The sequence below is a fragment of the Prionailurus viverrinus genome, chromosome A2 (assembly GCF_022837055.1).
Source record: "Prionailurus viverrinus isolate Anna chromosome A2, UM_Priviv_1.0, whole genome shotgun sequence".
NCBI lineage: Eukaryota > Metazoa > Chordata > Mammalia > Carnivora > Felidae > Prionailurus > Prionailurus viverrinus.
The window spans coordinates 39,609,616-39,624,961 of record NC_062562.1 but is presented as its reverse complement, the minus strand read 5'-3'; the positions used below and the strand labels follow the sequence as shown (position 1 = coordinate 39,624,961).

Sequence of the window (15,346 nt, the reverse complement as noted above, 5' to 3'; positions counted from 1 at the left end):
TAAATATTATGAAGCATTTACAACAGAGCTTTTACTCATGAAAAGCAAAACCAAAACAATAAACTTACCAGTGAGAAAATCGCCTCAAAGTAAGAAAAACAAGGGTATGAAACAACAATTTATAAGAGCCAATAAACACTTAATAAGATGTTCAATTTCACTTGCAAAGACACACAAAACTATGCATATACACACACAAACTAGTGAATAATTACAGTATCTGCACTTTCTCACACATGGAATGACAAATTAACACATTTTATGAGGTTAATTGGCAGGATCAGTAAAAATTTAGGTATGCATACACTCTGACCTATCAATTCCATTTCTACAAATTAAAAGAAAAAGCAACAATCTACATATACATTCAATGTGTGACATTCGTCAACACAAGAAGGTATGTATACAGATGCTCACTACAAGCACTACCTGTAGAAGTCAAAAACACCCACCACCAATGGAAATAAGGCAAATGAATTTTAACTCGCTTGTATAATAAAAAATAATGCAGTTATTTCAAATACATAGACAACTATAAATGCACTGAGACAGTGATATCTTAGCTCTTAGAAAGGAAAATACAAATAGCATGATATGATCTTACTTTTTTTTTTTTTTATGGACTACTCCTATGACACCTGAGGATCTTTTTGAAACCATGACCAAGTATCATTTTTGTTACTTAAAAGATGACCTATTATAATAGCAAAAAGATATACTAGAAATGACAAATCCTCAATCTGGCTGAAAAAGACCAAAGTGCAATTTTAGCCACCATTCATAGCAAAATTTTTAAAACAGCATTTGTATGTATTCAAAGCATGAAAATAAAATTGAGAAAAACCATAAACACATTTCAATATGCCAATATATGATAATATAGACAAAAAAGCTTAAGTAAAAACTGAAAATTATTTACCACTGATTAGTAAGACTTGGATCCTGCCTGATTAGGGAAAAGGATTCATAACTACTATTCTGAAACATCAAATTAAAACAATGTAAGCTCAAAATACTTACAGTTCAAGGATGAAAAATGTTTTAAAAGCAATTACATCTTAAGTATACTTAGGTATTTAAATGATTGCTCAAATCATTTTCAGAAGTAAGTCAATTACCTATTTTATAGACTAAGAGATTATAAATATTTAGATTTATTTAATAACCTACCTATCCAGTCCATTTTAATTTGAAAGAAATAAAAATGGTATTACTAATTGAGAATCAAAAGTAAATTAGCTTCACATTAACAATGCAGTAGTATATGTGGTATCACTTGTTTTACCTTAACTCTTATTTTTAAATGGTAGCCATAACTTACTAAAATAAAAGTTACCATAACATGTAAATACTATCTACCTATACACTATTTATAAATATCCCCAAAAAGCATCTTACCGTGAGTAACTCAGATCAAGAATAAATCTTATGCAACATACTTCTAATATATAGCATGTGACTTTCTTTGGTATGAGCATTTAAAATATACTATTATTAAAAAAGAAATTAATGAATACAGATCAGTAATTTTCAGTACAGTACAAAAGTACAACAGGGTACAAAGTCAAAATATGTCTCCCTCCCACCCCAAACCCACAAAGGCAGTTCAAACATACAGCCGTAAATTCTACCCCCAAGGAAGTATTTTAGTGACTTATCTCAAACCAAAGCTGAAGGATGTGTTATTTTAAGCAAAACTCAAAGGCACAAAAACATAACATATAAAGAATTAACTGAATTACACTATCTTGGTGCAAATCCATGTGTTTAAATATCTGAAGGGAAAAAATGAGACTGTTTATGCTACCTAAAAATACTTACAAATGAAACTCCCTACCCCAAATATGAATTCAGTTAACATATCCACAGTTCATTAAATTTGGTATTGCCAACCCACACTCCAAGCTGCTATTGCCAATGTAAATAGTGAACAATTCAACTTCACAAATACTTCTTCCCTTCAAAAGGAACCCCAATACAAAGTCCTAAAAAGAAAAATATTAAAATGACACAGAATATGACATGCAGCAACATTTTTTAAAATAGTAGTTTTATTTTAGTGCAGTGTATCTTTTCAATGCAATGTTTTACAAAGGGCTAAGAACAGTTACTTGTTACTTGGGAGTAAAAGGGGAACTCCAAAAAAAAATTTTTAAGTAAAAAGTTCCAAGGGGAATATGTACATAAATTGTTATTTTTCATTTTCAAAAAGGTGTCATTTATCTCAATGATATACAGGTTCTAGATAAAGTATAATGACTTATAGTATCACATATAAAATGGAAAGCAAAAACTAACATATTTCCTCAATGTTTTCACTGTCATACCCATTTAAAGTTCAAATGCCAATGATACCCATAAAGGTAGTTCAAGTTAAACAAATTAAATACATGAAAATGCTGTAATTATTTTAAATACTTGTAAGCTAAAAATCAGTAACTACTAAATGTCACCAAAGACACAGAACTTATTTAATGGATAATCAATGAACAAAGCGTAAATAAAAGTCCATAATGTTCTGCTAAAAAGTAAACCTTTAAAATAGTATTAAGTGCATACCCATTAAATCCAGTGACAATTTTCAGTATTCTTTCCTTCATTTCATCAAAGGGAATATATTCGACATTAGGGTTGGGAGGACCTCTTGGTTCAGGAGCTGAAGTTCGAAAATCATCCATCACTTTCTCCAGTTTGAAAATAAAATAGCCTTTAAATTGGGACCACTGAATCCTATAAGCAAAAAAACAAAACAAAACAAAACAAAAAAAAACAGCATCATGTAGCTTTATAACTCTTCAACACAAACCACAAACACAGAATTTATCATGACACGAATGGTAACAAAATGAAGATCTGAATAAGTAGCAGTGAGAGTATCTTTTTCAGTAACATATACCAGGACTGCATCTGATGAATTTGACTCAGAAGCTCCAAACTAGTTATGTCCAATTCTCCCCACTCCTGACCCAAACGACACCCAAATCTCTAATAAAAAGCTTTAAAAAGAACTACCTCAGGCTGAAAGGCTACTGTGTGCTATGTCTCATTACTAGCATTTTAAAACAGTTTTGTTTTGACTCTATTGCTCATAACAAACCTAACCAGGGAGGTGTTACTGTCCCATCTTAAATAGGTTATTAGAAATTAGAGCAAGTTCACATTTGTAATTTTAAATAAAGAAGTCAAAATGACTCTATACTCTAAGCTTCTTGTCTTTTATCTATGTTAAACAGCAAAATAAACTTCAATTTCTCCTTTAACTTTCAGCTAGTATTTTCAGAATCTTATGTCTTTTAACAAAGTATATATATTACAGGTTCTATACAATATGTATCTACAAAGTAAAAATACATAATTTCTTTATGTGCTTTTAATATGTATTCATTTACTAATATAAATATATTTTTATTCCTGTCCTCTCACATTTTCCCACTAATATAAAAAAAAAAAAAAATTGGGATGCTACCTGCCTAAATAGTCTAAATTCCAGGAGATCCAAAAATCAGGAATGTGAACCAAATCCCCACACAGAAAGTAAAACCATTAGTGGCAGCAGATCAATCTTAAGCAAAATAAGGGGGATGCTAATCTGCGATCACCTTTCCCTTCCATCCACAATCCTAAAAACCAGGACAGCTATTCTCAAAGTATAGTTGAAGAGGCCAAACTTTTTTTTTGTTTTGTTTTTACTGTGTTAACATTTGTCTTGGTGGTGCAAAAAGAGCAGTGGGAAAATGAAGATACTTTAGCACAAATCAAGGTAACAGTACAAAACTTGTATCTATTAGTAGTCATCATCATCTTCACCACCAAATTCACAGTAAAACAAAAACCCTTTCACTTAATGTTTAATAAAACAAAAAAATACTCATTTTATTAATTCTCAACCTTTGAATACACATCTTTCTAATATTCTGAGTAACAAAATGAAAAGTATACATAAAAAAACTTCTGCTGCATAGGAAAATACTACAGACACGTCAAGGAACAACAGCTGAATACTGTTGCCAGTGGAACTAGCTGCTATCATAGAAGGCCACTTTTGCTTGAAAGGACTGTCAAATAAGGCTATTTCAGAACAAGAGAATGTGGTGGACATTTTCTCAAAAATGAATGACTTGAAGAGAAAGAACTAAAATATTTGTGGTCAACAATAAAATGTGAACTTCAAAACAAAAAATGAAAATTCTAGAAAACGCCTTTCAGTGTGAGCTGAGGTTTTGTATACGTTCCCAAGACATTTCAAAATCAGTCACTGTTGACGTCAACAATATTATGTGACAGCAAAAAAAAAAAAAAAATTACACTACATCAAAATCAAAACCTTTTTGTGTCTCAAAGGACACTATCAACAAAAGTGAAAATGCAACCCACAACATGGAAGAAAATACTTGCAAATAATCTCCCCCATGAGGTATTATTACTATCCAGGAGGTAAAAACAACTCCTACAACTCAGCAGGGAATGGGCCACAATCCAGTGAAAAAAATGGGTGAAGTATTTGAGTAGATATTTCTCCAAAGATATACCAATGACCCATAAGCACATGGAAAGATGCTCAACATCACTAATCATTACGATAACATACATCAAAACCATGAGACAGAACTTCACATCCATTAGGGTGACTGCATTCCAAAAAAACAAAAACAAAAACAGAAACAGAAAATAACAAGTATCTCTGCTGAAGATGTAGAGAAACTGGAAACCTTGTGCACTGGCTGGTGGGCATGCAAAATGATGCAGCCACTGTGGCACAGGACGGTGATTTCTCAAAAAAAAAAAAAAAAAATCAAAGGATTATTGGATGATCAGTTATTCCATTTCTGAGTAGATACCCAAAAGATGTTTGTACACCAACTCACAAAGCAGTAATACTCACAATAGCCAAAAGGTAGAAACTACCATCAGTCAACAGAAGAATGGATAAACAAAATGTGGTATATATACAAACAATGGCATATTATTAGGACTTAAAACTAGAAGGAAATTCTGGCACACGCTACAACTTTGATTAATCTTGAACATAATATGCTACATGAAATAAGACAGACACAAAACAACAAATTTTATGGTTTCACTTATATGAAGGATCTAAAATGAATTCAAAGAGGCAAGGAGCAGAAAGACATTAGCCAAGAGCTGGGGGAAGGGAAGGGTGAAGTGTTACTGTTACATGGGAACAGGGTGTCAGTTTGGCAAGACAAAAAAGGCTTGGACATGGATAATGAAGATGGTGGCACAAGCTCTGAATGTACTTAAAGTCACCAAATTATACACTTAAAATACTAAAATTTTTATGTATATTTTACACCAAAAGTGTTAGAAAATGAACAAAAGACCCAAATAGGCATTTCTCCAAAGAAGATAAACGGCCAAAAAACATGTTAAAAGATGCTTAACATTATTATCCATTAGGGAAACACAAATCAAAACCACAAGACACTATTTCACATCCACTAAGGGGTGTATAATGAAAACAGATGGACAATAACAAGTGTTGGGGAGGATGTAAGGAAATTGGAAATCTATACATTGTTGGAGGGAATGCAAAATGCTATAGCCACTGTGGGAAAATAGTTTGGCAGTACCTCAAAAAGTTAAACACAGAGTTAACACGTGACCTGACAATTCCATTCTATTAAATGAGTTAAATTACATGGTATATAAATGGCATTGATACTAAAAAATTTTGTTGAGGATGATTAACAAAAGCTATTTGCACGATCACCTTTCTTCCATTCCTTGGTCTATTTTGGGAAGGGGAATTCAAGGTTTAACGAGCAGAGGCAGCATATTATAATTTTTGACAAGCCTTATATTAATTTCTGATTAACATACAATTGCCAGTGGTTACTACAATTTATCTCTAAATTTCACTAGGCTCCCCAGAGGCATTCAACTAAAACACACCAAGGAAGATTACTGAAAGAGAACACTTATGCTTTTTATTTCTTAAATTAAAATTTTTTATAGTTTTAATAAAGCCACTAAGTAATAATCCACTTTATGAATTAGGATTTCTATACACACAGGAGTTTTTCCCATCTTTCCATTAACCACTTGTCAATCCACCCAAGATTTAAAAAACAAAAACAAAAAAACCCAAAAAACCCACAAACACAAACCCCAAAAAACAGCCACACACATTAACGGAAAAGATACAGCCCACACAATCAAACTATGGGGATCTTCAAAAAATATCATATTAACTTACCAGCCAAGAATAAGTCCCATAATCTAAATTTTGTAAATACTGTATTTTAAGAATTAGATCCAAGAGATGCAATTCAGAAGTTACTACACCATATAAAGATGAAAAACCACTTCTGCAGAATGTTGAAAGATGCAACTTTTTGTTTCACTACAACCAAATTATTAAAAACAAAAACACAGGGCGCCTGGGTGGCTCAGTCGGTTAAGCATCTGACTTCGGCTCAGGTCACGATCTCGCGGTATGTGGGTTCGAGCCCCGTGTCGGGCTCTGTGCCGACTGCTCAGAGCCTGGAGCCTATTTCCGATTCTGTGTCTCCCTCTCTCTCTGACCCTCCCCCGTTCATGCTCTGTCTCTCTCTGTCTCAAAAATAAATAAACGTTAAAAAAAAATTAAAAAAACAAAAACAGAAAATGCTCCCCTGAATATTATATAATTTGACCACAAAAAACAGGCCATGATCAAATCAATTAAGAATCTGGCAACAGGGGTGCCTGGGTGGCGCAGTCGGTTGAGCGTCCGACTTCAGCCAGGTCACGATCTCACGGTCCGTTGAGTTCGAGCCCCACGTCAGGCTCTGGGCTGATGGCTCAGAGCCTGGAGCCTGTTTCCGATTCTGTGTCTCCCTCTCTCTCTGCCCCTCCCCCGTTCATGCTCTGTCTCTCTGTCCCAAAAATAAATAAACGTTGAAAAAAAAAATTAAAAAAAAAAAAAAATCTGGCAACAAAAAAAATTTTTTTATTCAGAATGTACTCACTGGTTGAGTAGAAACTAGAAATGAACAACAAAAACACCTTATTTTTCAAATGAAAATAAAATTGTTCTAAACAGATGCTCACGAAACACATTTTCAACTTTAGAATCAATTCCTCCACATAAAAAATTTCCAAAGAATAAAATACAATTTAATCTACTTTGCTAAGATTAACTCAAGAATTTACTGAAATTACTCTTTTTAAAGTAACCTCATCTCCCTTCATTTTCTTTTCTTATCTTTCCATTTTTCTCTTTATGCAGTTTCTCTTCTAGAAAGGCACAACTCACATCACTAATGAAGATATCCCTCAATAAAACATCACACACTTTTTTCCTCTATAGGAACTTACAAGTCTATTCCAAAACAAACATGTTTCCCTCACAATTCTCGAGGTAAAGGTATTTTTTAGAGGCTCAAGGGCAGAAAAGCCATCTCTTATTTGCTCAGCTGGTCCTAAAACATTTTAGTGACCAGTGACCACCAACTTTTAATTTGCTGCCTCTTACAGTTCCAAATTCTATTAAGATCACTCCTACTCAGCCTCACTGGTTGCCACACAATGTGTGGGAAGCTAACACAAGACAGCACAGGAGAGGCCTATTACCACCAAGGGATACCAAATATTACACCATTTGGAAATATCAAAAGGGAATATGGGAAGAATGAATAAAAACAAAAAAATTAAGGAGGCTGATCAATCACACAAGGTGACAGGCTTATAAAACAATCTTCAAAAGGCAGCTATTTAAGTCAGGGGACAAAGTGTCAGAATTTTTGCCTGACAGGAGAGAGCAAAACTAAGTAAATTTAATCTGAATATTCAATCACATGAGCAAAAACACATGGCAAAAATAAGAGTACATTGTGAACTGCTTACACAAAATGACAAGATTTTTAAGAACTTTAAAATACAAATTACTAGTTCAAGAGAACCTTCCCTTTTCATCATGATTATACCATATATTATACTTCATCAATTAACTGAGCGAATAAAATACAGAAGAGAGACCAGACACAGACGCAACACAAAAGGAAACTAGGTATATGGGAAAGGACAGATTAATCAGGAAATACCCTAAGAAATTATAGGACTAGTATAAAATTTTACTAGACTGTAAAAACAATTTTTTCTGATTAATGGTACAGTCATAAAAAATTAGAAAACAGAAAATAAAATGAAAACTGCCCATAAACTGCTCATTAATCATTATTAAAGTACATTTTAGTGTATTTTTCACTAAACTTTGTTCTACTCATTCATTAAAATTTGGCATCCTTAGTTTGATATCCTTCTTTCCCTCCTTATTCACTATGTAGGTATTGTCACATGATCAACAGTCTTTGAAAGAAGGATTTTTAATCTGTATCATATATAGTTGCACTATTATTTATTTAATCGCCACCATTTTAAGAAGAGTTAGGTTTGTTTCCAGCTCATTACAATGAGAAGTAATTGTGATTAACATCCTAATGGAGGGATCTGTTTTATTACTTTAGGATAGATTACCATCAGTGGAATTACGGAGTCAAAACTTTAAAATATAAATAGCAACTTTTGATGCATACTTTCAAGAGCCTCTCAGAAATGCTGTACTATTGTATAGGGCCAACAGTATATTAACACCTATTTCACTCAAATATTAAAATCTTTCAAAATTCCTGTTAATTTAATAGTAGAAAAACACTTTAATATGCACTTCATTCACTGCTAGTAAACCTGAGTATTTTAACCTACGTTCACTGTTCACAAGAACATTCTTTTGTGTTTGAACAGGTTCTCTGCAATCCTCTCATCCTGGGGTTCTCAACTTTGGCTTCACTGACACTGTGAGCCTGATCATTCTTGGTCACAGGGGAATGTCCTGTGTACTATAGGATGTTGAGCAGCATCCGTGGCCTCTACCGCTAGAAGTCAGTCGTACCCAATCCCCACTCTCAGAAGTTGTGACAACCATAAACGTCTAAAAATATTACCAAATGTTACCTAGGAGACAAAAATTGTTCCCAATCAAGAACCAGTGTCCCTCCCTATCCCTTTAAAATATCTTTTTCTTACTCACAGAAAAAGGAAATCACTATGTGACATTAAGTGTGAACATAACTTTCAGATTCCCATTCTGTACTGACTGCTTAAAATAATGAAAACTGTTTTTATATAAATTTTGAAGTGACACTAAAATATTTATCTAATTGTTCCTATTTTGAAATTACCCTTCAAATGTTACACATTTTCTTGCACAAACACTTATCTGAAGGTGGCATGGTATATACCTGTTCCAAAGCAATACATTTCTTTCTAACACAAACATTGAAAAGTGAATCTTTCAAATTAAGAGTACTAAATATCTCAGGTCGCCTGGGTGGCTCAGCTGAGATGTTTAAGCTTCCGACTTGACTCTCGATTTCAGCTCTGATCATGATCTCACCATGGTGAGATCAAGCCCTATGCTGAACCTGCTCGGGATTCTCTCTCTCTCTCTGCCCCTCCCCTACATGCACGTGCTCTTTCTCTCAAAATAAACATTAAGAAAAAAGAGTACTAAAAATCTCATGACAGCTGTACACATCAAGGATCCAATCAGATGGAAAAGAAAGCTTCAAGAGGTAACACAAACGTTCAGGTAATACCTCAGCATGAACTTGGGTTTCTTCTTTGGCAACTTTTACATTCAATGATAAGGATTCTAACATGTCTAAAGAGTCAAGTTACTTTCCTCCACTCACCCATCTCTCCCTACCAATTAAAACAAAAAGCTGAAGAAACAGTGTATTCTGATTAACTCAATTTATACTTAACTCTGAGCTAACCCCTTTAACCCCTTACTGAAAATCTTTCTAAAATTTATTACTATACAAACATGAACCCTTCACTATCCCATAAAAACAGCTAAATCAAACAAAAATACATCTCTAACAGCACAGCTCAGGCTGAAGAAAGCCAATTCAGAACTCAGAGGGTACTGAGGTTTTCTAATAGCCCTAGCTTAATGGCTGAGGTGGATCTACTCTGCCCCTTCTAGGAGGGGGTGGTCACTCTTCTCTCCACTTTCACCACTACTGCTATCACTTTCACCACAATTCATAAATTAACAACTCCAAATTCCCATCCACAGGAAATGGTCCTTTTCTCCATTGCTACATTTGCCAGAGCCTAGGTAGGCCCTGGGCCCTTTTTTCATTCTACCAACTCGTACTATACATCTAAGTCAATAACAGCCCAGAAAAAATACAACCTGATCTTCCACTAATATGACTTTAGAAAACAAGATACAATGACAATAAACAAATAAGACATCAGAAACTACTGGTTGTAGAGATTTAGTGATGGTACAACAGAATCTAAAGAAAGGAAACATGAAATGTAGGCTTAGAGCTATCTAGGAAAAGCTTCACGACAAAGTGGGACTGTAAGCTAGACCTTAGAAGGATGAGTGGAGTATGGAAAAACAAAGTGGAAAGATACAGGACCTAAAAGTAGAAGACACTTTAATGAGATCAAATTTCTCAAACTTACCATTAGTGACATTTTGGGCTAGACAGTTCCAATTTATAAGAGAACTTCCTGTAGCACTCCCACCCTGAGTGATCACAACCAAAAAGGTCCCCAGACAATGCCAAATGAACCGGGGGGGGGGGGTGGGGGGGAACACTGCCCCCTCAACAAACACACTTAGTACTAATGAAATACACAATTCCTTTTTTTGAGGACTACATTGGTTCCTGAAATTTAGTAAGGCTGGAAAATGGTAACTGCAAGATCAAAGACTCACAAAATTTGAAGAATAAAATAATATGCATATATACTTTTCAATGGCAGAGACAATTTCTAAAATGCAGAGGATTCATTTAAGAAATGAATAAAATGTTCTTTAACATTAAAATCTACCTCATGAGTCACTTCCAACTGTACAGGAATATGTGCTGTGAAGATCTGACCTTAATTTTTTTTCTCAGGTGTAGTCTTCTGCATATTGAGAAAGGTAGAGGTAAAAAACCAACAACAAATCTTTCTACCCCGACTAAGAGACAAACTCATGTGCTGCAAAACAAAGAATCAGTAATTGTTTGGGTTTTTTCTAAGACTGCAATATATTCTATACAGTAAATGATTAAGGCTTTACAATTTGTTATTGAAATATAAAAATGAGGTTACACATCCACATGTGGCAGGAGATTACTGTACATTTTAGTACACAGGTTTCATCTTGGAGAATCTTTAAAAAAATTTTTTTAATGTTTATATATTTTTGAAAGAGAGAGACAGCACGTGAACAGGGAGGGCAGAGAGAGAGGGAGACACAGAATCCCTAAGCAGGCTCCAGGCTCTGAGGTGTCAGCACAGAGCCCGACACCGGGCTTAAACTCACAAATGGCGAGATCATGAACTGAGCTGAAGTCAGACACTTAACTGACTGAGCCACCCAGGCGCCCCTCATCTTGCAGAATCTTGAGTTTGAAGATGAGGCTCAAACAGTCTTAAACAGTATTTGCAATAGTGGCTTTTAATTGTCTGATATGTGTCTATTTTGTGCTGTATCACATACAGATTTTTACTCATGTTTTGAAATATGCCCCAGAGTTATGTGCTACTCTAAAATTACTAGTTAAATAAAAATCTAATTACTTAGCATTTTTCTATTTTCTACATACTCCCCAAAGGAAGAAAAAACATCATTAAAAGCACAGCATCTAGTGCAAGAACAATTTATACTCTGGTCCAAGAACTGACTCAACGTGTGTTAAACAAACACATGACACTGAAATAGACAACCCTTCTTGAGAATGTCAACCTATATATAATGAAACCAAGAAAATAAACTGGAAGCTAGGCTGAGTTCAAATTTCAGCTCAGACTTTTCACTTCATCTAAGACAGATAATCCCTCCTTTGTTTCCCCATCTGTAAAATGGAAATAACTGTACCTACTTCACAGAACTGCTGTAAGGATTAACATTACTGTAAGTAGAGTGCTTGTTAGCAAAGTAACGCACACCTAGGAAACACTCAATGATTGTTTTTCCTCAAGAAACTTGAACAGGGAGAGCACCTGCGAATTACAGCAGAGCCGTGCAGAGAGCTTTCCAGGTGGCATTTACTAAGAAAGAATCGGAACAGTGAGCAAGATCTCTGTTAGACTATAACAAAATGGCTGGGCTAAATCTTATGTACTACCACATAATAGATTATAACAATTTCAGGCAATCTCTCTGGCCTAAGAATATGTCTTTATTCCCTTCATCAGAGACAGGAAAAATTTTTTAACCAATACTCCTCCCTCCACCATTAACAAAACTATTTCCTTAAAGAAACTAAATAAATGAAGTGTTGCAGCTAACAGATAAGAATAGAGAATAGGAAAAAATAATCTATATGTCACTTAGCATTGTCAAACCTTAGCTAGTTATATTTTTTACAGTTCTTGATGAACTAGAAAATATTTCATATATTACATTTGCTCCAAAAATTCTGATTCCACCATGATCTCCAATCCACCAATCCTACCACTTTGATATCCTCCCCTGGATATCCTCCCCTTTGATATTCTCTTCATTACCCAGATTAAATTATAATACTCATTATAATCACCCCCTTACATACAGCTGACTCTCTAGTTTCTCTTTGCCTTCATTGTACTCACAAAATCAACTCCACTGATTGAAGGTAATCCCCACCACATGTGTGCCCGTTCATTGGTGCACAGAAAGAGGAAGACAAAAGTTATAGAAAAATGCACCACCATGCTGGTTAGACTCAAGTACACTATTTTTTTTTTAATTTTTTTTTTCAACGTTTATTTATTTTTGGGACAGAGAGAGACAGAGCATGAACGGGCGAGGGGCAGAGAGAGAGGGAGACACAGAATCTGAAACAGGCTCCAGGCTCTGAGCCATCAGCCCAGAGCCCGATGCGGGGCTCGAACTCACGGACCGCGAGATCGTAACCTGGCTGAAGTCGGACGCCTAACCGACTGCGCCACCCAGGCGCCCCTCAAGTACACTATTAACGCTGACAGGTAATATATTTCCCTAGTTTATTCACTCTCAGACCCTTATAGGTAACTATTTTATATCTTCTCTCCTCAAATCCCCATCGAGTTCTTCACCATCACAGACTCTTCCTGTTTTACTTACAAAACTGAAGCAGTTAACAAAATTTCCAAAGTTCTACCACATTTAACCACCTACTATCAGGATCATATACACACACCTTGAATTCCCTCCTGTAATCACAGATGAACTATACATTCTCTCATCTATTAACTTACCAGATTCTCCATTTGTGCACCTAAAAGCATCACTCATGTAATTCCATCTTTCTCCTACTTACTACATTTATATCTACTTTTTAATATCTAATAATTTCCACTATACCATGGAAATATATCAGTATTTCTCCCATCTCAAAAATATCCTCTTTCCTCCACTGACCCACCTATCCCCCACATCATTCATTTGTTTTCCTTGGCAGGAAAATTCCTTAAGAGTTGTCTCCCTCTCTCTCTCAAATTCACTCCAATCAAGCTTTCAGCCGCACCACTAAAATTAATCTGATCTTAACAAAGTCATCAATGACTTCCATATTGCTAAATCCAAAGTTCAATTCTCACACTTCATCCTTAGTTGCCCTAAAAGAGTATTTCACACAGCTGATCACTGTTTCCTAATTATTTTCTTGGGTTTTCTTTTAACTCACTGGTCTTTGCTGCTCATTTTCCTTTGCAAGTTTCCCAAACTGCTTAATTCTGGAGTGACCCAAAGCTCAGACTATCTCTTCTATCTACATTTGGTGATCTGATCCAGTCTGGAGGTTTTAAATACCATCTATATGCCAAAACTATACCTCCTGATCTCCACAGTCATCCACCCAAGCACCTGCTCCACATTAACATAACATTCATCATGTCCAAAACTGAACATGCTTATCTTTCCCAAATATTGCCCCTGCCACAGCCTTTTCCATTTCAGGTGTAACGAAATTCCATCTTCCATGCTTAGGGGAAACCCTTGAGTCATTCTTGACTCCATTCTTTCTCTCATACACTACAGCCTATCTACAAGGAATCTTGTCAGTTAAACCTTCCAGATATATATATAATGAAGGTGACTAATCCTCACCACCTCCTGCTACCCAAGCTACTATCAATCTTCAATAACCTGTGCTTCTGGCTTATTTTACATAAAGTGCATTTTCAGCACAGCCGTTTGTAAAACAATCCTAACACTTAAGTCTGATAATGTCACTTCTCTGTTCAAAACTACACAATGTCTTCCAATTTCAGTCACAGTAATGGCCGAAGTCCTTACAATGGTCCACACTGCCTTACATAAGCTAACTCCAATCCCCTTTACGTCTCTGACCTCCTCTCTCTGGTCAGTCTACTCCAGTAGCCTCCTTATTAGTCTGTGAAAAGGCAAGACACACTCTTACTTAAGGACTTGTATACTGGAAGATTCCTCTCCCTGGAATGCTCTTCTTCTATAGGAGGCTTATTTTGACCACTGCATTTAAAATTACAAGTACCTCTTGGGCGCTTGGGTGGCTCAGTCAGTTGAGTGTCCGACTTCAGCTCAGGTCATGATCTCACTGTTTCGTGAGTTCAAGCCCCACATCAGGCTCTGTGCTGACAGCTCAAGAACCTGGAGCCTGCTTCCAATTCTGTGTCTCCCTCTCTCCGTGTCTCTCTCCCCCTCACACTGCCTCTTACTCTCAAAAATAAATAAACGTTAAAAAAAATAATAAAATTACAAGTACCTCTTGACCCTTAACTCTCATTTCCCTTACTCTTCTTATTCTTCCATTGCCTTTACAATCACATAACATGCAATTTATTACATTTACTATGTGCCCACATATTTCTTCACCTAAATATATATCAAACTACCAGAAATATGTTTGACAAATAGTTAAGTGCTCAGTAATTATTTGGTGAATATCCTGAAGCATGCTTTGGTGGGAATAATGCAACCCAACTACAGTATGGAAAAAATCAGGAAAATACCACTTTCCAAACAAATTTGGAAGCACTATATGTGCAACTGTTTTTGCAAAAGGAGTACAGATTCATATGTGAACTGCAATATATAGTAAAAACACACAACCACCAATGTCAGACACTGGTCTAAGCACTTTGGACATTTAATTCAATCCTTACAACCACCCTATGAGTTAGGCAGTATTATTTCATCAATCTTACCATCAGCAGGCAACTAAGAAACAAAGACGTTTAATAACCGGCCCACGGTTGCACAACTAGTAAGTGGCAGAGCCAGGATTTTAACCTAGGCATTTGGCTTCAAAATCCATACTCCTATAAAGTCAGGACATCTAGTTACAGGCAAAGAAGAAAAAAAAGAAAAAAGAGAAGAAAAGAAAGA

The 15,346-nt window shown here is 35.4% G+C and overlaps 1 protein-coding gene across 1 annotated transcript in view; it reads right to left on the bottom strand.

The window, feature by feature from the left end:
* Window positions 1-15,346, bottom strand: part of PPP4R2 (protein phosphatase 4 regulatory subunit 2) — a 51,071-nt gene that overhangs the window by 13,282 nt on the left and 22,443 nt on the right. Inside the window, exon 3 of the mRNA XM_047848941.1 lies at window positions 2,560-2,730. Coding sequence (XP_047704897.1) covers window positions 2,560-2,730 — 171 coding nt within the window. The remainder of the gene's footprint in view (window positions 1-2,559; window positions 2,731-15,346) is intronic.